The 25,807-nt window shown below is 47.4% G+C and overlaps 1 protein-coding gene across 2 annotated transcripts; it reads left to right on the forward strand.

Moving 5' to 3' along the window:
* LOC132385754 (zinc finger protein 420-like) lies at nt 1-23,524 on the forward strand. Of its 2 annotated transcripts, none has more exons than XM_059957981.1 (3): nt 1-186; nt 8,854-12,082; nt 22,304-23,524. In XM_059957981.1, the coding sequence occupies exon 2, from the start codon at nt 9,679-9,681 to the stop codon at nt 11,284-11,286; it is 1,608 nt and encodes a 535-aa protein (XP_059813964.1). In that variant the 5' UTR covers nt 1-186; nt 8,854-9,678; the 3' UTR covers nt 11,287-12,082; nt 22,304-23,524. The 2 variants fall into 2 exon arrangements, with proteins under 2 accessions (XP_059813964.1, XP_059813962.1); XM_059957979.1 differs by lacking the exon at nt 22,304-23,524 and adding an exon at nt 14,936-15,064.
* Nucleotides 23,525-25,807: the final 2,283 nt, after the last annotated feature.

Genomic DNA, 25,807 nt, shown 5'->3' on the forward strand with positions numbered 1-25,807 from the left:
CTGTTCACTCCTCTCCATCGTCGCCGCCTGCCCCCCTGAGTTCCTCCAGCATTTTGTGTCTGTTGCTTTGGGTTCAGGATCTGCAGATTCTCGCCTGAAAAAAAATTGCGCATGCGTGGTCGTCGCCACCAATCCCGACTATCGCGCATGCGCTGAGTAGCAGAGTCTGACAACGACCGGACAAAGGTAAGAGCGGGTTCCGGCCGGGTTCTGATTCACCGGCGTCTGAAACGCGACCGAAGGACAGTTACTGTGATTTCCAGCAACACCGGTGCTGCACCCCGCGATGCTCCTGGTCCTCTCCCTCTCTCTCAGCCCCATGATCCGTAACCTGCCCGGAGAGATTTCGACTCCCCGGCGTTGGTGCCGCCGCCGCTTATTTTGCGGCGCATGCGCATTCGATGCGGCCAGGGAGGTTTCTCTCTCCCTCCCCCTCTCTCTCCCTCCCTCCCCCTCTCTCCCTCCCTCCCTCTCTCACCCTCTCTCCCTCGCTCCCTCCCCCTCTCTCTCCCTCCCTCCCACCCACTCTCTCTCCCTCCCTCCCTCCCCCTCTCTCCCTCCCTCCCTCTCTCACCCTCTCTCTCTCCCTCCCTCCCCCTCTCTCTCCCACCCCCTCTCTCTCCCTCCCTCCCTCCCCTCTCTCTCCCTCCCTCCCCCCTCTCTCCCTCCCTCCCTCTCTCACCCTCTCTCCCTCTCTCACCCTCTCTCCCTCCCTCCCTCCCCCTCTCTCTCCCTCCCTCCCTCCCCCCTCTCTACCTCCCTCCCTCCCCCCTCTCTACCTCCCTCCCCCTCTCTCCCTCCCTCCCTCTCTCACCCTCTCTCCCTCCCTCCCTCCCCCTCTCTCTCCCTCCCTCCCCCCTCTCTCCCTCCCTCCCTCTCTCACCCTCTCTCCCTCCCTCCCTCCCCCTCTCTCTCCCTCCCTCCCACCTCTCTCCCTCCCTCCCACCTCTCTCCCTCCCTCCCTCTCTCTCCCTCACTCCCCCTCTCTCTCCCTCCCTCTCTCCCTCCCCCTCTCTCTCCCCCCTCCCTCCCCCCCTCTCTCCCCCCTCCCTCCCCCCCTCTCTCCCCCCTCCCTCCCCCCCTCTCTCCCCCCTCCCTCCCCCCCTCTCTCCCCCCCTCTCTCCCCCCTCCCTCCCCCCCTCTCCCTCCCTCCCTCCCTCTCTCTCCCTCCCTCCCTCCCCCCTCTTTCCCTCTCTCCCTCTCCCCCTCTCTCCCTCTCCCCCTCTCTCCCTCCCTCCCCCCCTCTCTCCCTCCCTCCCTCTCTCTCCCTCCCCCTCTCCCTCCCCCTCTCTCTCCCTCCCCCTCTCTCCCTCCCCCTCTCTCTCCCTCCCTCCCTCTCTCTCCCTCCCTCTCTCACCCTCCCTCCCTCTCTCACCCTCTCTCCCTCCCTCTCTCCCCCTCTCTCTCCCTCCCTCCCCCTCTCTCTCCCTCCCTCCCCCCTCTCCCTCCCTCCCTCTCTCACCCTCTCTCCCTCCCTCCCTCCCCCTCTCTCTCCCTCCCTCCCACCTCTCTCCCTCCCTCCCTCCCTCTCTCACCCTCTCTCTCCCTCCCTCCCCCTCTCTCTCCCTCCCTCTCTCCCCCTCTCTCTCCCCCCTCCCTCCCCCTCTCTCCCTCCCTCCCTCCCTCTCCCTCCCTCTCTCCCTCCCTCCCTCCCTCCCTCTCCCTCCCTCCCTCCCCCCTCTCTCCCTCCTCCTCTCCCTCCCTCCCCCCTCTCTCCCTCCCTCCCTCCCCCCTCTCTCCCTCCCTCCCCCCCTCTCTCCCTCCCCCCCTCTCTCCCTCCCCCTCTCTCTCCCTCCCCCCCTCTCTCCCTCCCTCCCCCCCTCTCTCCCTCCCCCTCTCTCTCCCTCCCCCTCTCTCTCCCTCCCCCTCTCTCCCTCCCCCTCTCTCTCCCTCCCTCCCTCTCTCTCCCTCCCTCCCTCTCTCACCCTCCCTCACTCTCTCACCCTCCCTCCCGCTCTCACCCACTCTCTCCCACCCTCTCTCACCCTCTCTCTCCCTCTCCCCATTCCCCTCCCCCTCCCCAGCTTAATGGGGCATGACCGCCACCTTCTGCTGCGGAGTATGCGATGGACTCACATTCTAAATCCCTTCACCCAATCGCACACATACACATACCCTAACCTACACTTTATCCTCCCCATCCTGGTACCCTATTTCTGTTTATCCATCACATCCTATAAAAAACCCTGTACCCCTTAAGAAAGCTAAAAATACCCTGACCTGTGTTCTCCCACCCATGGCCAGCAACCCTTTTAATGTGAATTCCTGCACCCCCAATTCCCTTAGATTAATTCTCATCATCTCTCTCTGTATCCCATACTTCCTGCAACTCAGAACTACATGTTCTACTGACTCCTCTTCCTGACATTGCTCACACAGTCCTGTCTGGTGTTTTCCTACCAATTTCAGTGTTTGGTTTAGTGCACGGTGCCCCAACCTTAACCTTGTCCACACAATTTCCTCTCTTCTGTATCTACTTCCTACCCTAGAACCTGCAACACTTTTATGTATTTGATATAAATGCCTCCCTTTCCCCTCCCTGTCCCATCTTTCTTGCCACATTCGGTTAATTTTTTCCCCGATTACACACTTAACCTCTGCTTTACTAATACTAATGTGCATTTCCATATTTTCTTTCTTTATTGCCCTCTTTGCCAACTCATCCACCCTTTTGTTGCCCTTTAACCCCTACATGAGCTGGAACCCATAGAAATTTAACCTGACCTCCCTGATTTGCAACTCTTGTGACTGACTGAAGGACTTCATGAGGTACATCTTGCCGGCTGTTTGAGTGAGAAGACCTTAAACTCGCCAGTACTGAAGATGAATCTGAGCATATCAATGCTTTGACTAGTTTAGATTTCTCCACCCATCACAATGCAACCAACACTGCCATCATCTCCACTGGACACACCGCTAACTTATCAGATATTCTTCTGCTGATTGCAATTGCTTTTGCTGGTATAGCCACCCCAAACCCTGTCACTCTGGTCTCAGGTTCCTTCGCACCATCTGTATAGACCTGAGTATAATCACTGTACTTTTCCATCACATAACAGTTAAATGCACTTACCAAATCAGTTTTATACTTTCCTTTCCTTTTTCCCTCTAACAAATGCCAGTCTACGTCAGGCCATACCAGCTTCCATGGAGCTACAACTGGATAAACTCCTGAAGGACTTATCCTTAAATCGAACACCACATGATCTAGCAATATCATTCCCTACACGACTAAAGTTTTCCCTCTGTAACTACCCATTTAACACTCATTAAGAAGGGTGAGAATCATTGTGTCCCTGCAAATTAACCCAGTAGTTTCCCATCAATTGCGTCCTTCTCAATTACAAAGGCATTGTTCCCATTTCTAACTGCAGGGCTGATACTGGTGATGTTTTAAAAGACCCACTGCACACTTTCAAAACCTGAGCCTGAATCACATCCAGTTTCATTATAAGAGACCTGGCTGCTGATCCATATGCTACACTTCCATAATCCAACACAGATCTTACTAAAGCCACATACATTCTCTTCAATGCTGAACAACTTGCTCCCCATTCCCTAGCAGTCAAACATCTCATCACGTTTATTACTTTTTTACAATTCTCGTCAACTTTTCTGATATGGTCTGCCCATGTTAATCGTGAATCAAATATAACTCCCAGAAATTTAAATGATCCAACCCTTTCTAATTCAATCCCATACATCCTTAACTTCTTCCCTACTTCAATTCTTTTCCTAGTGAAAAATACAGTTTGAGTTTTTTCCACTGAAAATCTACATCCCCAATCATAACCACACTCTACCAATTAATCAATTGCTCCTTGTAGTTTCCTGATTATATGCTCCGTGTTCCTGCCTCTTTTCCACAAGCCCCATCATCTGCAAACAGTGACCTACCAATATCCACTGGTATCTTTGTGAAGACATCATTGATCATGATGATGAAAAGTAACGGGCTAATCACACTACCCTGAGGTGTGCCATTTCCCACTGTGGACTGTATTGACAATTCTGATGCAATCCGAACTTGAATTTTTCTACCAAACAAAAAATCTTTAATCCAATTAAAAACTCTCCCTCCAACCCCCATCTTGTGCAGTTTAATTAATAATCCTTCCTTTCACGTCATAATCATAGGCTTTTTCAATGTCAAAAAACACTGCAACTACTGATTCTTTACTTGCCTGGGCCTTTCTTATTTCAGTCTCTAACCTTATCTCTGAGTCCATGGAATTCCTTCCCTTCCTAAAACCACTCTGATAACTTTCCAGCATTCCTCTCTTCTCAAGATCATATGATAACCTTTCAGTTATCATCCTTTCCATTACCTTACATATACTTGATGTTAGTGCTTTTGGCCTGTAGCTAGTGGGTTTTGACGGATCCTTGCCAGGTTTCCTTATTGGAATTACTACTGCTTCTTTCCATGCACTTGGCAATCTTCCCTCCTCCCACACTCTGTTGTAACAATGCAGTAACTTCAAGAGCGCTCCTTCTCCTAGATTTTTTAGCATAATGTAGCGTATTAGATCTTTCCCTGGGGAGGTTGGTCTCGATCTCTTTATTGCTCTCACCATTTCTGCCAAAGTAAATGGATCATCAGTTATATCATCTGTTTCTTCCCTCCTGTTTAACGCACCTGGGTATTGACTCATTGTTCTTTCCCTTCTCCTTCTCACTTCTTCAGAGAAATCTTCTGAACTGTGTATCTTTACAAATGACTTGGCCATGATCTCAGCCTTATCCCTGCTGGAGACTGCTGTTTCCTCCTCAGATATCATTACTGGATGCTCCCAATCCCTTCTATTGCCCCCCATCCTCTTAATCATTCCCCATTCCTCTCCCACAGGCGTTGTTCTTTCTATTTTGTTGCAAAAACTCCTCCAACTTGCCCTTTTAGCCTGACGTATACTTCTCACCACTGCCTGTGCCTTCTTATATTGAAGCAAATGCTGCATAATGTGGGTTCTTTTAACTAGCCTGAATGCTCTGTTTCTGTTTTTTACAGCCTGACCACATTCCTCTGCCCACCATGGCACTATTTTTCTATTCATCCTATTTTCAGTCCTGGGTATAAATCCTTCTGCTGTCATAATAATTGCTGAAGTCACCTGACTGTTTAATTCATCTATATCTCCAGAAATGTCAATCCTTGTCAATGCTTCTTCAGTTAACTTCTGGAACTTACCCCAATCTGCTTTTCCAAACACCCACTTTGGGACTACCCCACCTGGTCTTATTTCACCTCTTTCACCCACTGAACATAAAACTGGGTAGTGATCACTACCTACTGTTGAAGCAGTCCAAACGCCCCAGTTACTGATGACAGCCAAGACATAAGACACTAACGTAATATCTAATACCGACTCAGTTCTTGTTGTTATGTTTATCCTTGTTCCTCTCCCATCATTCATACACACCAAATCCCTTTCTTCCATCAAATTTTCAATTACAGTTCCATTTGAATCTGTAATCGGATCCCCCCATATTGTGGTGTGAGCATTGAAATCTGAACACCGCACTACTTTATGTCTATTTTGTCCTTGTATCCTTAGTAGGCTGTCCAAATCCAACCTTTTACATGGATTGTAGTAGTTAATTATAACCACTCCCTCCCCTCTCTCCCATATTTTCACCACTATGTATTCCTGATCGTTTCCTTTTTCCAGTACTCTATACGGTGTACCTTGCTTGATTAACATAGCACAACCTCCTCCTCCCCCTAGATTTTTATCTTTTCTTATCATTGTATACCCATGTACCACAAAGTCTAAAGCTGGTTTCAACCAAGTTTCCTGAATACACACTACATCTGATTTTACAACCATTTCCTTAATAAATTCCTTAAATTCCTGGCCATTGGCCAGTAAACTCCCTGCATTCCATTCAAAAGAATCACCATAATGAGTACTAACCAAACTATGACACGTCCTGGCTTGACTGATTAGTGAGGTTCTCCCTGACTTCTTCCCATGTCAGTCCTACTAACACTAAATGGTTTACTGCTGCCTTGACCACCAGCAGAATTTTGTCACTTTTTGACTTTACCTCTGCCGTACAATTAATGACTCCTGCAATGAATGTTACCAGAGCTTTTTTTCCCACACATAAATCCTGTCTGCATAAACTCTTTGCTGCATCTCTTGCATCCCAATTGCTCTCTGGTCATTAGGAGCATTATTCTGTTCTCTGGACATTCTTACAGCTCCTGCATAAGTGATCTTTCTTTTCACTCTTATTTCTTGAATTTTAATCTCCCGTCTCATAACCTCACACCCACTATATGCCACATTATGAGCTCCTCCACAATTACAGCATTTTGGTTGCACTCCTGTTCCGCACTTTCCATATTCATGAACATCCCCACATCTAGCACATCTCCTCTGCCTTTTACAGTTTTTAGCTATGTGTCCAAACCTTTGACAATTATAGCACCTCAATGGGTTTGGCACATATACCCTTACTGGGTAACTCATGAAACCCAGGAAAACTTTACTTGGCACTCTTGCTTCTTCAGATTCAATCAATACTGTTTCACTTTCCTTTTTCATTCCCTCCTTTGTTGTTTTCAGTCTTCGAACATTAATTACTTTCCCCCCTTTGATATTCCTCTTCAACTCTTCCATGTTTATACTCATTGGTACACCCGTGATCACTCCCTTACAACCACCATTTCATGCTCCCACCCTCCCTGTATATTCCACCTTGCATTTTCCTATCTCTTTTAGCTTGAGTGCTTTCTCAAGTTGTTCCTCATTCGCACATCTTACCAATAGATTGCCATCATTAAGGACTTTTGCAAATACTATTTCCTCTATCTTACTTGCCAGAGTTGTTGTTAGCACAAACGGGTTCATTTCCTTCATGTGTCCTTGCGCCTTCTCATTAAACCCATTTATGACAACACCTCCCCTCTCAACTTGTTCATCTTCCTTACTTTCAGAACTCTCTCCACTGTCATTTCTTATTCTTTTATTCCCTTTGTCTTGGTTTTCATTCATCCATCCCCTCACTATCTCCTTATTCCTTTTTGTTTCTCCCTTCACAATAATCCATTTCTCCCCAGCTGCCTACCTCTGCTCCCAAATCCCTATCCCACTCCTTCTCCACTCTCTTTCCCTCAGCCCCTCCTCTCACCTTGTCTGCCTTTACCAGACCCAGGCAACCCGCTCCCAGCAATTCCCACTCCTTCCCCACTCTCTTACCCTCAACAAGTTCCAAACCACATTCACACATGCACCACCACCTTCCAACCTCTCAGCCCCGCCCACAACCAACCCAACAACACCGGGAGGTTTCTCTTCGTGAGGGTTTCTGGGTAAAGAGGTCCGTACGTTCGAAGGAAGTGCGAGCGGATGTATCTCCTGAACGTTGCCGTGCTCCACTATGTAAATCCGAGGATTATGAACGCCGAACGAAAATATAGTTCCCAGTTAAGCTCGGTTGAAGAGTTTACCTTCCAGTCAGTGATAATGTCAATTAGTGCTGTACGGAAATAAAACCTTCCATCAGATTTAGTTCTCTCTGGGTCAATAACGATATGAAACACCTTTGCCTCGATGACAAGTGACTTCTGGCTTTCAGATCACAAAGGTGCCGCACTCCAATGAGAATAACCACTGCCCTCCACTATATATTCATTGGCATTGCCATCGATGGGTTCATCACTGTCAATCAGCAGGTGGGGGGGGGGGGCGATCCAAGTAATTAGTAAATCTCCAGGATCGTACATGCAGTAACACGTGATCTTTGTAGTATTGTGGAACATGACCAGAACTTGAAATAATCCCAAAGGAGAGAGACAAATTGGGCCAAGTCACAGGTTGATTGTAGTCAGAAACAGCCCATTCTCATAAAGACAGGGATATAGTCAGATAATTTGATGGTCAGTCAGAGTGTCTGATCCGAGCCTTGTTAGAAGATGAGTGCTTATGGAAACATGGAAATCTACAATATAATACACAGTGTGCCGTCCATGTAACCTGTTCCAGAAACTGCCTCCTATTTCCCAACTGCATTGCACTCTGTGTATTCTAAGCTCCATGAAGTTATCTGAATCTCTCAAAAGACTGCATAGTATCTGTCTGTACAGTCATCGCTGACTGTGTATTCCATACACCTGCTACTCTGTGTGAGAAACCTATCTATGACATTCCAATCGACCAAGCACCTTAAAACAATGCCCCTTGTGTTTGCCAATTCAGCCCCAGGAAAAAGCCTCTGGCTGTCCACACGATCAATGCCTCTCATCATCTTTTACACATCTATCAGGTCACCTCTCATCCTCCTTCGCTACAAAGTTCACTCAACCTATTGTCATAAGGCATGTTCTCCAATCCATGCAACATCCTTGTAAATCTCCTCTGCACTCTTTCTATAGTATCCACATCCTTCCTGTAATGAGGAAACTGAACAGAATACTCGAAGTGGGGTATAAATCAGGTCTTGTACAGCTGCAACATTACCTCACCACTCGTGAATTCAGTTCCATGGTTGATGAAGGCCTTATTAACAACAATGACAATCAGCGCTGCAGCTTTAATTGTAAAATTGACATGGACCCCAATATCTCGCTGATCCTCCACACTGCCAAGAGTCCTAACATAATATTGTATTCCAAATCAGGTTGGATAGATTTTGGCATAGTAGGGGAATTAAGGGTTATGGGGAAAAGGCAGGTAGGTGGAGATGCCCATCGCCAGATCAGGCATGTCCTTATTAAATGTTGGAGCAGGCTCGACGGGCCGGACGGCCGACTCCTGCTCCTATTTCTTATTTTCTCACCACAGACTATAATCTCTCCTGAAATACTCTCCTTCTCCCATTGATGTCTTTTGCAAATATTTTTTACAGGTTTGAAATGGCAGAACACTTGCGCATGGGAATCTCAAACACAACAACACATCAGTTTTGCTGAATGACTGGATATTTAAGGAGTGACCAAATATTTTCTTTGCAACACCAACACCTCTGTTGTCGATCCACGGAGATGAAGAATTATCTCATAACATCTGGTAATGTGTTCTGTCACTGAAATCAAGCATTCTGTTGTAACTCAGTGAAATCCACTTGAACCGGGGTGCTGAGAACACACCAGCATTTGTTCACTGGAGATCAGTTCTTCTACTGCATTGATTGTAGACGGGATTCAAACGTCTGACTGTCTGAATTGCAGAGAATTGATCGCAGTGAGATATCATTCTCCTTCTCTCAGTGTGGGAGGGGATTCTCTCACAGCCTACCCGCAGACACGCTGGTGAGTTCACATTAGGGAGAGGCCATTCACCTGCTCTGTGTGAGGGAGGGGAACTACTCAATCATCCAGCCTGAAGATACATCAGCAAGTTCACACCACAGTGAGATGCTCCACCTGTTCTGACAGCGGGAAGCAATACATTCTGTCATCGATGCTGAAGATATATCCTAAAGTTCACCAGTGAGAGGACATTGACCTGCTCGGATGGTGGGAAGACATTCACACGCTCAACCAGACCACAGTGACACCAATGAGTTCACACCGGGGAGAAGCCATTCACCTGCTCTGAATAGGGGAAGATATTCACTCATTCGTCCACACTACATAGACACCAGCGAGTTCACACTGGGGAGAGGCCATTCTCCTGCTCCTGAAAGGAGTCAAATCACCTGCTGCAACATCAGTTAGTTCACACTAGGGAGATGCCATTCACATGCTCAGACTGTGGGAAAGGATTCACCCAGTCATCTCAACTGAAGGAGCATCAGCGAGTCCACACTGAGGAGAAGCCATTCACTTGCTCTGAATGTGGGAAAGGATTTGCTCGGTCATCTGAACTGAAGGTACATCAGCGAGTTCACACTGGGGAGAGGCCATTCACCTGCTCAGACTGTGGGAAGGGATTCACTCACTCGTCCAACCTGCACAGACACCAGCGAGTTCACACTGGGGAGAAGCCATTTATCTGCTCTGAATGTGGGAAGGTATTTGCTCAGTCATCTGAACTGAAGTCCCATCAGCGAGTCCACACTGGGGAGAAGCCATTCACTTGCTCAGAATGTGGGAAAGGATTCGCTCGGTCATCTGTACTGAAGTCACATCAGCGAGTTCACACTCGGGCGATGCCATTCACCTGCGCAGACTGTGGGAAGGGATTCACTCACTCGTCCAATCTACAGAGACATCAGCGAGTTCACACTGGGGAGAAGCCATTCACATGCTCTGAATGTGGGAAAGGATTCGCTCAGTCATCTGAACTGAAGTCACATCAGCGAGTTCATACGGGAGAGAAGCCATTCACCTGCTCTGACTGTGGGAAAGGATTTGCTCGGTCATTTGAACTGAAGTTACATCAACGAGTTCACACTAGTGAGAGGCCGTTCACCTGCTCTGACTGTGGGAAGGGATTCACTCACTCGTCCAATCTACACAGACACCAGCGAGTCCACACTGGAGAGAAGCCATTCATATGCTCTGAATGTGGGAAACGATTTGCCCAGACAGCTCAACTGAAGTTACATCAGCGAGTCCACACTGGGGAGAGGCCGTTCACTTGCTCTGAATGTGGGAAGGGATTTGCTCAGTCATCTGAACTGAAGGTACATCAGCGAGTTCACACTGGTGAGAGGCCGTTCAGCTGCTCAGAATGTGGGAAAGGATTCATTCGTTCATCTCAACTCCTGAGACACCAGCAAATTCATACTGGGGAGAAACCATTCATCTGCTCAGAATGTGGGAAGGGATTCACCGATTCAGTTCATCTGAAAGAACATCAGTTTGTTCACACTGTGGAGAGGCCGTTCACCTGCTCAGACTGTGGGAAAGGATTCACTCGGCGTTTTAGTCTATTAACGCACCAGTTAGATCACAGTGAGGAGAAACCATTCATATGCTCTGAATGTGGGAAAGGATTCACACAGTCATCTCAACTGAAGGAGCATCAGCGAGTCCACACTGGGGAGAAGCCGTTCATCTGCTCTGAATGTGGGAAGGGATTTGCTCAGTCATCTCAACTGAAGTTACATCAGCGAGTCCACACTGGGGAGAGGCCATTCAACTGCTCTGAATGTGGGAAAGGATTCAGTCGTTCTTCTCAACTCCTGAGACACCAGCGAATTCACACTGGGGAGAAACCATTCATCTGCCCAGAGTGTGGGAAGGGATTCACCGATTCAGCTCAGCTGAAAGAACATCAGTTTGTTCACACTGGGGAGAGGCCATTCACCTGCTCAGACTGTGGGAAAAGATTCAGTCGTTCATCTCAGCTCTCGAGGCATCAGCAAATTCACACTGGGGAGAAACCATTCTGAGGAAATGCGGATATATAAAAAATTATTTTGAACCTAAGTAACCTCTAGATAAAAGAATAATTGGGACTGAACAGGAATTTTTGAACTAAAGTAAACTCTGTCTTCAGCAGTTAAGAAACTCAATGGCTTATACTGGTTTCCTTTTAATTGTCAGAGGGACATTGAGAATTTGATAATATATATTGTACTCGTGTTTGAGTCAGGACTCATCGATAAGGTCAGCAATGAACATCGGTCTGGAATGAAGTCAGGACCTTGCAAAGGGAATAGCTGATAAGGACTGGACTGTATATCCATCTATATTCAAGCCTTGAGTTAGTGCACTCTGTTATCTAAGACATTAAGTTTTGCACCAACAGACTTGGTGGGCGTACCAGTTCTAATAGCAGCTTGCAACAGTGATGTATGGGACTTACTATGTATGAATATACTGCTGTAACCTGACTGAGAGAGTCCACTTGTCAGATGGTTGGCAGCACTGACATGCCTTCCCTCTGATAACTGGGTCTCAGACTCTTGCAAGAGAATGCAATAAACTGTGGTGCCGAGAGGAAACTGGTCTCCCGAGTTTAACATTGGGTGTCACGAACAGGATCCCAATACAGAGAGTGCGAAGCAGACAGACGGAGTAAGCGGCCGGACCACTCCGGGGACTGTGGAGACCGACCAGGTGCCCAACGGGTATTTCACCTTTTGTCGCTCACCGTCAGTTCCTGTGGAGGCACGGTTCCTCGCCGAAGGCTGCTTGCATATCTTGACGGGATCGGGAATGTCTCTGTCGGAAGACTTGTATAAGGTAGGCAAATTTTATTAATTGAGTAGGAGGCGGTACCGGGTGAATTTTACTAACTGGGCAGGAGACGGACGTGCTGGATAAATTTATCAACTCAGCACCTGGTGCCTGCTGGGTAAATTTATCTTATTGTTAATTGAGCAGGAGGCTTTGTGCCGGGTAAATTACTTAGAGAGCACGGAGTCAAGTGATACGAGTGGGCCAAGAGCAGCCCTACACAACGTGTGTGAGAGTTTTCCAGACAAGAAAAAAGATTTGTGAATTTTGACTGCAGCGCTGAATGAAAAGATTGGGGAAAAGAATGTGGCCACTGGGCGGGAGCCGGCGATATCACCTCTTGAGAACACGCAGTAAATCTGATCTGGAAGATGAACTGTGGGAAGAAGTGGAAATTGTTGAAAAGGCAATGGAAGGATAAGGCAGATGCAAAGTTGAACAGTACATGATGAGCAAGTTGGAGGGATAATGCGTGTGACAAAGGGAGAGAGGTACGTACTGCAGAAGGTTGGGAGACGCTAAAGGCGGAGTGTGAATGGGTGAATGGGCGCCGAAAACGAGAGCAGGAAAAACAACGTAAGCAAACCAAGGCCGGCCTAGATAGGAGAGAAGGGCAGGAACGTCAGTCTAAAGTTCGAACTGACAGGGAAACAAGGGATCCTGATCCCATGTTTGGGATACCGATCCTGTTTGAGGATGGTGACCATGATTAGGAATGAGCACCCACCGTACTCCCCCCACCATACCAGGGGCCGAGTGCACCCGAGCCCCAATCCGCCCAGTACTCAGATACGGTGGCCACTCGGGTAAAGCAGCGGCAGCGGGGAAGGGGAGGCTCTCTATACCCTCAGATCCAGAAGGGGAATACCGAGGATTATTCCGAGACAGGGAGGGGAGAATCCAATAAAAGCCCAAAGTTAATGGCTCCACAGAGACAATTACCCACCCGAATGCTGCCTAATCCATGAGCAGCGGAGGAGGGACAGCTCTCAGTAATTCCTGTGTATGCACCCTGGAAGCCTCAAGAAATGACAATGATCATGAATCCGGCCCCCGATAGAAAAGAAAACCCAGCACAGATTGCTCAGTGTGTCCGCAGTTCTATACAAATGTATAATGTGACCCCACAAGGTTCATTCAGTCTCTGCTGCATGATTCTCTCAGCTGATGAGGGGCGGAAATGGAAGGCAGAATTAAGATACCAAACCTATCAGGAGTTCCAGGCGGGAATCCATGATGAGAATGAACAGACGGACCAGATTATTCAAGCCTTGGAGAGGGATCTCCAACAACCTGTAAACGTCACTAAAGTGCTTGAGTCCAAACGTAACCCTGGGGAATTAGGACCAGACTATCGGAGAGAATTGTGGCCGGCTACGCACTTTTGCAGGGGACAAAACCTCTAATACTGGTACGGAACGCATATGGAATTACAGGGGGACCCAGTGTGAGGTTTAATTTACAGCCACCGCCAGTCTGGGGTGTAATCTAGCAGACTGAGACTTGCTGTGTCCGTTGCAAGTGGAGATTCTATACACAGACTAGCGAACAACCAACAGCTTCCCCAGTTACCGAATCCCCCTCCAGTGGTGGGCACTGAATCTGGTCTCCACTTCGTCTGAACCCTCTCTGCCGGAGGCCGACCCTCATGTGACCCCTATGTGGTGCTAAACTGAGGAAACCGATATTATGCACCCCTCGAGGGACAGAATTTCAAAGTCACCGTGACTGGTGAGGCTGAAGGAAAAGTGGGCAGTGCATTACTGGCCGAAGTTCCAGGTTTCCTTTGGTGACAGACAGGATTCGTGCTTCCCCAGACCACCATTAGGATTTGCCCTTGGTTCAAGCTAAAGAGCGTGGGTTTCCTTCCTACTCCCTGACGAAACAAGCCTCTAGCACCAAGGGGGACTTGCAAGACTTGGCCACGGGCCACCTCCGATACTGGAAGGAGTCAAAGGTGAAGACGGGACATCTGGTAAGACACTCTTTTGATATTGACCAAACCCAAGACGTTGTACCACATCTCTGGACAATTTCAGTCCATGAAGTCAGCTGCACGAAGTTCAGCCCCCCCCCACCACTGTTTGGATCAACGTGAAAGAAGGACAGACTCTCCCACCCCTTCCGCATTACCCCCTCAAGCCCGAGGCAACGTTTTATGAGGATGGAAGGTCTCTGGTAATCCAGCACGGAATCGATGTTCTGGCTGTGTGATAATGACGAACAGTGACGTAAGCCTCTTTCGAAACAGCTGTGTCCGACCAGAAGGCTGAGCTGCTCACTCTGACTTGTGCCTGTAGCCTAGCAACAGATTTAAATGAGAACTTTTACACAGTCTCCCGTTATGCACAGACTACGGAGCTTTGAGGGTTTCCTGACTTGTTTTGGCTACCCCGTTTTAACCTACCTTTGCCAACAACTTTCTCCGCACTCTACAGCTCCCTCGAGTTATGTCTATTATGGAATGTGCAGCCCATACTGGGGAATCTGTTGAGATATCTATTGATAATACCAGGGCTGATTCAGCAGCTAGACAGACAGCCTCGAATCCCACACGTTTAGACACCTCGGGAACCCAGCAAGCTCCTATCAGACAAAATCGAAGGACGGACATGCCAGACATGGGGGAGATACGTAAGTTTCAGGAGGACGACCCTGAAGGAGAGCGAGGTCCCACATGGTTTGCCACCTTGAACCTCGGACCAATTTTTGGGTGACCTCTGCAGGTCAGGTCTGTGTTCCCTCTGTGTTCTTACCTATTGTGATAGATTATGTACATAATTGTACACGCCTGGGCAAGGAGGGAATGGTTGAATGGTTAATACATTATTACAATCTTGCTGGCACTCTGATTTCCAGAAAGCAGCTGCAAAGCGTGCACACGCCCAGCTAATCCACAGCCACTTCCAGGACAGCAGCGACACGAGGCGCATGTGGAAGGGCATCCAGGACATCACCAATTACGGGACAACATCTCCTGCAGACCAGCTAGCAGATGTTCTCACCGACATCCTCAACATCTCCCTGAGCAGCGTCACCGTTCCAACGTGCTTCAAGGCCGCCACCATCGTCCCCGTACCGAAGAAGTCTTCAGTGTCCTGCCTGAATGACTACCGTCTCTTTGCACTTACATCCATCATCATGAAGTGTTTCAAGAGGCTCATCATGAGGCATATCAAGACACTGCTGCCCCGCTCACTGGACCCCTGCAGTTGGCGTGCCGTCCCCAACGCTCAACAGATGCTGCCATTGCCATTTCCCTCCACCTGGACAAAAAGGTCACATGCTGTTCATAGACATCAGTTCAGCATTCAACACAATCATCCCTCAGAAACTGATTAGAAAGCTGAGTCCACTGGGCCTGAACACCTCCCTCTGCAACTGGATCCTAGACTTCCTGACTGGGAAACCTCAGTCAGTCCGGATCAGGTACAGCATCTCCAACAGCATGACACCGAGCACGGGGGCGCCCCAGGGCTGTGTGCTCAGTCCACTGCTGTTCACTCTGCTGACCCACGACTGTGCTGCAACACACAGCTCGAACCACATCATCAAGTTCGCCGATGACACAACCGTGGTGGGTCTCATCAGCAAGAACAACGAATCAGCTTACAGAGAGGAGGTGCACCGGCTAATGGACTGGTGCAGAGCCAACAACCTGTCTCTTAATGTGAACAGAACCAAAGAGATGGTCGTTGACTTCAGGAGGGCACGGAGCGACCACTCCCCACTGAACACTGACGGCTCCTCGGTAGAGATCGTAAAGAGCACCAAATTACTTGGTGTTCACCTGACGGAGAATCTCACCGGATCCCTCAACACCAGCTCCATAGCAAGGAAGTCCGGCAACGTCTCTACGTTCTGCGAAGGCTGAGTAAAGACCATCTCCCACCCCCATCCTCATCACATTCTACAGGGGTTGTATTGAGAGCATCCCGAGCAGCTGCATCACTGCCTGGTTCGGAAATTGCACCATTTCGGATCGCAAGACCCTGCAGCAGATAGTGAGATCAGCTGAGAGGATCATCGGGGTGTCTCTTCCCTCCATCACCGACATTTACACTACACGCTGCATCCGCAAAGCAAACAGCATTATGAAGGACCCCATGCCCCCCTTATACAAACTCTTCTCCTTCCCGCCGTCTGGGAAAAGGCTCCGAAGCATTCGGGCTCTCACGACCAGACTATGTAACAGTTTCTTCCTCCAAGCCATCAGTCTCCTCAACACCCAAAGCCTGGACTGACACCTTGCCCTATTGTCCTGTTTATTATTTACTGTAATGCCTGCACTGTTTTTGTGCACTTTATGCAGTCCTGTGTAGGTATTTACATTGTATTAAACTGTTCAACCTAAAATCGACTAATGTGATTGGGAAAAGAAAACAAAGTAGAGTTACTGAGAGTGCGACACTGGGACATATTGCATAATCCAACAAGTCCATACTCCAAGCGTGATAGGAGTCCAGATATCCAAAACCAAAAACTCTCTTCCTGAGTTTTCCCACCCGTCCTCTAACACACTTTCAACAACATGATAATGTCTCTGCCCCCTAAAATTAATCAGGTATGTTAATATCAAGTTCAGCTGCCGCAATTGTGAGGGTAATTATCCCAGTTCACCCAGTGACTTTACAGCATAACAACACAATCTTAAAATCTATGCTTACATCACATCCAAGCATTTAAAAGTTGAAGATGAAGCTGATACATAAGCCACACAGTCAGAATCCAGAACAGCTCTAATTAAACAATTCTAAATGATTAACAAAGATTTTCGTGTAACACCCAAGAATATCCACATAGACAGCTGGGAATATTTAATGTTCCTTTTTATTGATCAGTTATTATAACGACGTAGCGCTTCCATGTCCGCTTATTATCCACCCATATGCCTGAAAATCTTTGTACTGGCAGGTCTTCAAGAGTTTGATCGTATGTTCAAATCATCTGCAGATCAATCAATCTTATTTGTAAAACACATAACTTATGTTTAGCTACTGAAAGCTTAAATTGTCATCTATTTACTTTTTTCAAAGATATTAATAAATAATTACAACTCCATACACTAATATTCAAATTTCTGCCTCTAATCCAGAAAGCTCCTTCATCTGTACATAGTAATTTACCGACGCTATCTCGGAAAATATCATTAATCATATTATTAAATAATAAAGGATTACAAGTACAGTCTTGTACGCTCCCAGTCGCTATCTCATACACACCAGGATATATTTTTCTCACCCTTACTTGCAGGAACCTTCCAAATGACAAAAGAAACAGAAAGAAATGCTGCAATCTCCCCTCTCCTAATTTCCAAAAGTCCTTCCTTCCATAAATATTAAATGCCTTTTCAATGTCAAAAGTCTGTCATTGCAACAGCTTAATTTAACTGTGCTTTCCTAATATCGTATTCAAAATATAAAACTGAATCCAACGTCATTCTCCCCTTCCAAAATATACTCTGATAAAATGATAAATTGCCTCTCTCTTCAAAAATATAATTCAACCGTTCCAGTACTCTCCGTCCATAAGTTTACATAAATGAGAGGTTAACCATATTGGTCCAAAACTGGAAGGATCAGACAGGGAGCTCCGGGTTTAGAATAGGCAATACTACTGTCATTTTACACAAGTTGTAAAAATGAACCCCTTAAATACCCCACCTGTTGAATGATATATTTCTACTACATATGCCACATAAGTTTAACTCACATTCACAACTCTGTTCGCTGCCCTTTTCCTAAGAAAAGCTGGTAACACCAGTTACACCAAGATATCTTTCTGCAGCTGTCACAATAATTTCAATTACCCCAGTAGGACGAGGTGTTTGATCAGTACAATTCACTGTTGCATGGGGCTACTGAGGGACACAGGCACGTCAACTGAGTTGGGGATGCTGGCGTAGACATGAACGTAGAACAGCAAACCGGAAGAATCTTGACAAGGAGACGGGGTTAACAGGGACTATCTTGAAACGAGAGCTGAACTTAGAACTAACGGTTCTAATCAGACAAGGGACCGAAGTCTCACACGAGAGAGAACAGACCACCAAACTGGCAGCCTATGATAGTAACGCCATCGTACTTATTTCACAGTCGCTGATGAAAACCAGGTGTACTGTAATTAAGTAAACGAGCAGCGATTGGAAATCTAATGACTGAAATCAGGGTATATGTCAGGGATAAAGGAGGGTAAAAGGTGAATAACCAAACGGAACCATGATAGTACCCCTCCCTCAAAGGGAGACTCCAGGCGACCCCCCCCCCCCATGTTCGTTTGCATGGTCCCAATTGGGATCCGAGATGAGAGAAGGGTCCAGAATGAAGGAGAGGGGAATCCAGGATCGTTCTTCCGGGCCGTACCCCTCCCGGTCGACCAGGTTCTGGAGACGCTGCCTCTACGGCGAACATTCAATAACCACCGGAAGGTGTACGCCGGATGGTCGTCGACGATACGGGGGGAGGGGGGAGGGGTAGAGGGAGTTCGGTCGGAGGGCACAAGGGGCTGTCAGAAACCGGTTTAAACTGGGAGACGTGAACTGTAGGGTGGATCTGCATTGACGTAGGCAGTTTGAGCTGGATTGCCGTGGGATTGATAATGCTCTCAAACTCGAAGGGTCCCAGGAAGCGGGGGGGCGAGATTCTTGGGCTCGTTCTTGAGAGGAATGTCTCCAGCCGAGAGCCACACCATCTGCCCAGGTCGATACTCAGGAGCAGGGGTACGATGGCGGTGGGCAATTTTTCGTTTACGGTTGGCTGAGCGAAGCAGGGTCGTGCGTGTGTCTTCCCAGATCTTTCGGCACCTTGTATTTGGGCTTTGACCGAGGCTTTTCCCCGGGCGCAGACGGAACATGCAGAGACATAGGAACGGGTGTCGGCGTCCATGGCGGGTCATCAGAAATATCTCTTCAGGAGGGTCAGAGTCCGATCGGTCCCGGGATGACTGGCGAAACGAGAAGTGCGCCCCAACTGGAGAACCTGAGATCGAGCAGAATCGAGTACAAAGAGGCGATTGGGAGATTCGATGCCTGGGTCAGGTTGAGTCCGTTGGGCCTCCGTGACTCTGGACCCGATCTCCCAGGCGAGGGCAGCCACTACACAGGATGATGAAAGAATGGTCTCGGGGTTGGGAAGGTCCTTCTCGGAAACGTATTGACCGGAGAGAGCATCGGGCTTCCCGTTCTTGGTTCCCGGACGAAAGGTAAACCTGCACCGGCCAAAAAATAATCCCAACGGGCCTGTCGGGAATTCAGGAGTTTGACGGTCTGGAGCTATTCAAGGTTCTTGTGGTCTGCAGAATGAGGGTTGACCCGATTGAAACCTACCGAATGGTGAATGCCTCTGACAGAGCTGTTGTGGAGAGGATCATACCTCTGGTGGGAGAATGTAAGACTAGAGGACACTCAGATTGGAGGGGCATCCATTTAGAATGAAAGCACGAGGAATATCTTTAGCTAGAGAGTGGCGAATCTGTAGAATTCGCTCGTCGTCACAGGCAGCAGTGAGTGCTGTCCGTACGTACATTTAAGGGAGAGGTTGACAGATTCTCGACTGCTCAGGGCATGAACGGATATGGAGAGAAGGATGGAAATGGGGGCCAGTGGCGGACAGTAAATGGATCAGCCATGATGAAATGGCGGAGCAGAAGCGAAGGGACAAATGGCCTAATTGTGCTCTTGTATTTTATAGTTTAATGGGCTCAGTCAGGGCAGATCAATTTCCAATTAGTGACAAGACACCGCATCGACCCTTGTGGAAGTCGAGTACGGAAACTGCAAGGGCCTTAGCCTGTCTCCAGGTGTATTTAAAATGTCTTTGGACACCTGTGAGGTGCCGTAGATTAGCTTCCATTGTTCCAGAAAGGCTCTGACGATGAGCCGGGAAAGTAGAGGCGGATGAGCCAGACACCAGCGGTTAACATATTGTCAGACATTCTGAGGGACAGGATATAGAAGTATTTCAAAGGTATCAAATGTTTCAAATGTGTAGTTAATGTAAGAGAAATGTATACAATAGACATCCTGAAATTCTACTCTTTGCAACCATCAACGAAAGCAGAGGAGAGCCCCAAAGAATGAATGACAGTTAAATGCTGGCACCCCAAATTCCCCCCAGCTCACCCCACCCACCCATAAGCAGTAGCAAAGCAACCATATCCCTCCTCCCCACCCACCACTCTCTCTCCCCCTCTAATAAGGGAAAATGTTTGTCCCCGTTTCACAGCGAGAGGGGGGACCGAACAAACAGCTCGCTGATTTAGGATGTTAAATGACTGTTGTGTTGCTTGTTCCGAGCTCTGTGCCCGAGGAAATCGGCCAACAGCCAGCTCGCTGCTTTCGATCTTCCGTCTCCCACGACGCACCGATTTCCTGCAACGGCACCGACCTCGTCTCCACCCGCCTCCAGAGTCACGAAATCCCGGAATACTGAAGGCGCGCTGGTGTTTTAGCCCTCGTCCTTGGTATATCGAATAACGACCAGTCGTCAGACTCCGAGAACGGGTCCCGTTCCCGCAAAGAACCAAAGTCAGTTTGTAATTCCAGGTCGGGGTCTTCAAAAGCATCATGAGTGGGAAAATAGCGATATTAAAATAGAACTGAGCTCTTTCCGAAGTTGCAAACAATGAGTCGCCGTTAGGTGCCATCGTCCTCCTCAGCTCCACGTAACATTGGATTTCAACAGGAATATGGTAAACTGGATTTGCAGCTGACACCTGGATACAGAGCATGAGTGGCAGTGAGGCAGATTATCGAAACATGGAGATGGGTTTAGCAGCTGGATAAATGGGCTGACGGTTTTGCAGCTGGAATGAAATGAGGACCGATGTGAGGAGTTGCGCTTTGCCGGGAACAACAGGGTCGGACTCAGACAGTGACTGTTCGGGGATTGTGGTCTGCGGGGAGCAGAGGGATCCGGGAATACAGTTCCATAGTTCAGGGCAGGGTCATGAAGAGAGCCTTTGGCACATTGGCCTTCATGATTCAAAGTGCTGAGTACACGAATTGCAATGTTATGTTGAAGTTGTAAAGGACGTTACTGAGGACAATCCTGGAGTATTGTGCGTAGTTTGGATCATAGAAAAACGACAACATAATACAGGTCCTTCGGCCCACATTGCGGTGCTGAACCTGACCTTACCATAGACTACTAGGCTTACACAAAGCCCTCTATTTACTTAAGCTCCGTGTATCTATCCAGGGTCACCCATCTACACGAAAAAAAACATCAAGAACCTTGAACGATTAGAGCGGACATTTATAATGATGTTTCCGGGAGGTGAGGGCCCGAGTTGGAGAGGAAGATTCAAAGGGTTTTGTCGTACCTAAACTGAGGCTTTTCCCCCTCAGGTTGGGTGAGGCCTGAATAAGACGTCATAAGTTCCGGGTAAAAGGAAGAGAGTTTAAGGGTAAAATGTGAGGGAACTTCTTTACTCAGAGGACAGTGTGAGTGTGGAATGAGACGCCAGTGGAATTGGTGAAATGAGGTTCCATTGAGACACTTGGACAGGTAAATGGACAGGAGGGATGGTCCTGGTGCCGGCCGAAAGTGCCGTCGGGAAACAGACTATCACACTCTGCAGGAGATGATGGTTATGTTGATGTGTGAGGAGTTTGATAACTCTACATCCAATCCCTAAGAATCTTCTCCAGAAACGTGTCTACCCCTAACGTGAGTCTATATTTTCCAGGATTATCCATCCCCCTTCTTAAATAACAAAATAAGATCGATCAGCGCTTTTCTGAGATCTTACTCGTGGCTACAGAGAACACAAATATATTGGTCAAGTCACTAGTGATGTAATTTCGTGCCTCTCTCAATAATCAGCAGTATATCCTACCAGGCTCTGAGTAAATAACCCACCTTCCTGCCCGATAAGTGAATAAACACTACCTCCTTTGTGGTCCTGTACTGATACAAATTTAAAAGGCATTGTGGTTAGGTATAGGATAGGAAAGGTTTAGTCAAAAACTCCTGGAGCAGGGAAAATAACCTTTCAGCACCTGTGCCCATTTGACTATTCAAACTAACTCAAGCCCAGAGGAAATGGCTCACACGCAGGCAGATGGGACAATTCTGTTGGGCAGCAGTGCAGCCTGGAAGGGCCAATCTCAAAGCTGAATCTGAAAGGTTGCATCCGAAATTTCGACAGCATTCCTCTCAGGAGATTGTGCCTGACCTGGTATGTTTCTTAAACTGTTGCATTCTAAACAAAGTATATTTTGTGCAGGAGGTCTCCAGAGGAGATTCACCAGGAGTGTGAGGATCGTAGTTCATCACTCCCAGAGTGCCTGCTGCCGGCTGGTGGCGCAATTTTCTCTGCATCGGCGGAGACTGAGGGAGGTCTGGCAAACATCGCCGGGACAGACACTTGGAGCTGTGGACGGAGAGCCACGCCGGTCCCTGTAGATGCCGCGGCCGACGACCACCGACAATAGTATCACTGAACACCACCATAGCGATAGAGCAGACAAGGAGGGTCTGAGTTTGGGGCAGATTTCCATCAGGCCTATCGTAGTTCAGACCCTTCACTGTCCCCTGCTGTCACTGGCAGAGGAACGCGTCGGTCAAATGAGATGATTAGTTAATGTGAATTTCAGTCTTGGAGAGAGGTGGGAATATGAAAACAGCGACGTTGTTGCCTTTGGAAAATAGAGGCGGATCAGTTCAACAGGTTAAAGTACAGTTGGGTGTGTATTATGCAGAGACCTTGCAAAAATTTAAACCTGACTTTGACTTCTAAACTTAATAAAGTATTCCCAGTCAGAGAGTACCTCTGTATTGTTGGATTCAATAGAGTTTGTGATGCTTATAATGGATGTTGTGAATTGCACTGATCAGACATCTCGTCCTACTGGCAAAAACATAAAATGATTGTGAAAGCTGCAGAAAGGTATCTCGGTGTAACCGGTGTTATGTTGGAAGCTGTAAATGAAGATCTGATGGGTGGAGTATCTGCATCCTAGTCTGTCCCAGACTGATTTTTCATCGTCAACACATTAAGAAGCCTGTTTCTCATTTGGCAGAATCCCCCAATGTTTTGAGAATTCAGGAAAAGAGATTATTTTCACAGTTAAGTTTTTACTGTGCAGGATTATATTGTCGTTTGGCGTGATTGGCCATCTGATAGAGAGGTAGTGCTGACAGTTTATAAGGAAAGAGGCAGGGTGTAGAGTTGTGAATATGAATGAACCGTATGCGGCATTTGCTGGAGAAATATTTGATTCAGCAGGTAGTTGTATAAAACAGATTATGGTTTACAACGCTTGTGGGAATCTTTCTACTCAGTTGTGAGAAAGTATATTTTGTTCTCGCTCACGAAGAGTTGTCTGATGCTGAGATTTTAACGCAGTTCACTGAGGATTTGTTTGCTGAATGATGGTAATGGTTTGATTAAAGAACAGTTTTTCAACTTGTGTGTCTGAATGGGTAGGAGATTCAATATTCGCAGTAGTTCTAGAACCGCTGCAGAATGTTGACGAAAATGTGTATTTTTACAATGAAATGTTATGTCACGTTATTCAGCAAACTGAGATGAAAGTGATTCCCATTACAAACGGAATTAATAGGAGAAAGGCTATATCACTGTGGACTGAGGAGTGTACAGAGGCGATTAGGGAGTGGGACAAGGCGTTTAGGAAAGTGAAGAAGTATCAGTGTCCCAGCAACCTTATTAAGTATAAAAGGGCAGAAGCCGTGATGAGGAAAATGGTAAAGATTGCGAAAAAGATTTTCTGGGGACATACTGTGACAATATTGCGGGGGATTGGTAGGTCAGACGTCACCAGGACAGGATGATACATGTTATTGTTTGGTCAGATAAATGGGGATGCAGGCATATTTCGGGGTTTGCCAGTGAATCCAGTGGTGCAGACGGATTTGGCGGAGCATCCAGCTTTGCGGATGTGCTCCGCTTTAGGGGTATGTCAGCGAATGTGTGAGTGCACAAGGATTTCGTGGTGTCGGATGCCTTGGGGTGGACACTGATTTGAAGGTTCATTGAGAGTTTTCTGGAGAGCACAGATTTGTGGATGCAGACTGATTTGCACAAAGCTGGGTGTGTTGGCGGATTTGGGGTTGAACAATAACCTGGGTGAGCCGGGGCATCTGGAGGTGTGTCGGATTTCAAGGTTTTTCCGTTTGTCCATACTTTAATAAAAATGCAATGTCAACTTTGACCATTGTTCTTCCTATGTTTTAAACGGAGACAACCTTTTTTGTGAACTGTTTGAAATGATTCATGCTCTGGCACAATCTAGGGTTGCCTCCTGATTTCGAGCTGCATTTCATTTCTACATACACTACTAATAAATGCAATTTGCCGTCTGTTCTTGTCTTTGTTTATTGTTCAGGCAGCCATTTTGTGAAGTGTTGGAACTGTGCAGTTTGGGGAGACAAATGAGAAGGGACTAAACCAAGGGGATTAAGTGAATGGGAGATGGACACGTACATAGTCCGGCAGGGTCAGGCAGAGACAGTCGGTCTACCCACACACAGACACACAAAGGTTTTTTTTGGAACCAGCTGGAATCGAACTCGGAAACCTTCGCTCCGAGGTCCGGCGCTGATCCCACGACAACACCTACAGGCAGAGTGTTCGTGATTCAATACAATTTCACGAGCTACAATGGCATAATTTACTTCAATATTTTGTGTCTGATAAATGGTTACTTGAAGTACATAGTTACACTGGAAGAGCATTTAATTGCTAAGATAACTCGGACGGTTCAGTCACCTGCATTGGGACAAATTAGCTCCCAATGCTCTTCATATTAATTGAATAGTTAAATCGCCATCCGTCACCGCGGGAATTTCACGTGTCTGATGTAATCGATTGGCAATATTTTAAAAACTTTATTTTTAAATCTGTTGAAATTTGTCCCTGTGGAGTCACTGAATTGTATTAAAAACCCGAGGCATGTGCTGCCTCAGCATTTCATTCCGAGAGATCGCGTGTAACACACGGGGGCCAAATCACTGGACAGAGAAAATGTCTGCATTGTTGGAAATGTACAGCTGTGTGCAGAAAATATCGTACGTGTTCATTGCCGTTGTTGGAGTTCCCGGTGAGTGAGCAGAGTGATTCATGTTTGGAATTTCTGATTGTTACCGGTGTGAACCTATTCATGATCATTTTACAATCTTCCAACTTGATGATCATTGTACAACTATCCGTCAGAGATATCGATCCTGTCAATTCCACTTTCCGATTTTTCATAATCAATGACAAAGGGAACTAAATCTCTGTCTCTCTGCTAACACGGTATCGACTCAAACGCTGTTCTTCCCTTTAATGATACCTTGTCCAGATTTGTCCCAGTGCAGAGGACAGGTAGCTCTCCGAGAAGGTGTGACTAGAAGGGGTTGGGGGGTGCTTATTGTCAGGTTCACTGTTTCTGAGTTATTGATCAAAGAGAGCCCCTGGTGCTGTGTTTCGCGTCTCCCTGTGGAGTCTGTCACAATCGTAACCCACTGCCTTTTGGTCAATAATTTGGTCTGGTCGCCCGATTCGGTGTCCAGGGATCTGCTCGCTTGTGTTATCGAATTGATCTGCGGTGTAGAATTAATCCGTCAACTGAGCCACTCAGTCTCTGTTTGCTAATACTGTTTCAGTGTTTTCAGTGTGTTTCTCCCCTCTGTATCTCATCTTGGAAACATCAAATGCTGATTTTCCAGAGTCCTGGTCAGTCACGGTTAAGTCAGTGAAACCGGCCCCATCATCGACTGGAATCGG

This window comes from Hypanus sabinus, assembly GCF_030144855.1.
Source record: "Hypanus sabinus isolate sHypSab1 chromosome X2 unlocalized genomic scaffold, sHypSab1.hap1 SUPER_X2_unloc_17, whole genome shotgun sequence".
Taxonomy (NCBI): Eukaryota; Metazoa; Chordata; class Chondrichthyes; order Myliobatiformes; family Dasyatidae; genus Hypanus; species Hypanus sabinus.

Bases quoted from the DNA above. Each gene is read 5' to 3' on its own strand.
- LOC132385754 (XM_059957981.1), top strand. From the start codon at position 9,679: ATGCCATTCACATGCTCAGACTGTGGGAAAGGATTCACCCAGTCATCT.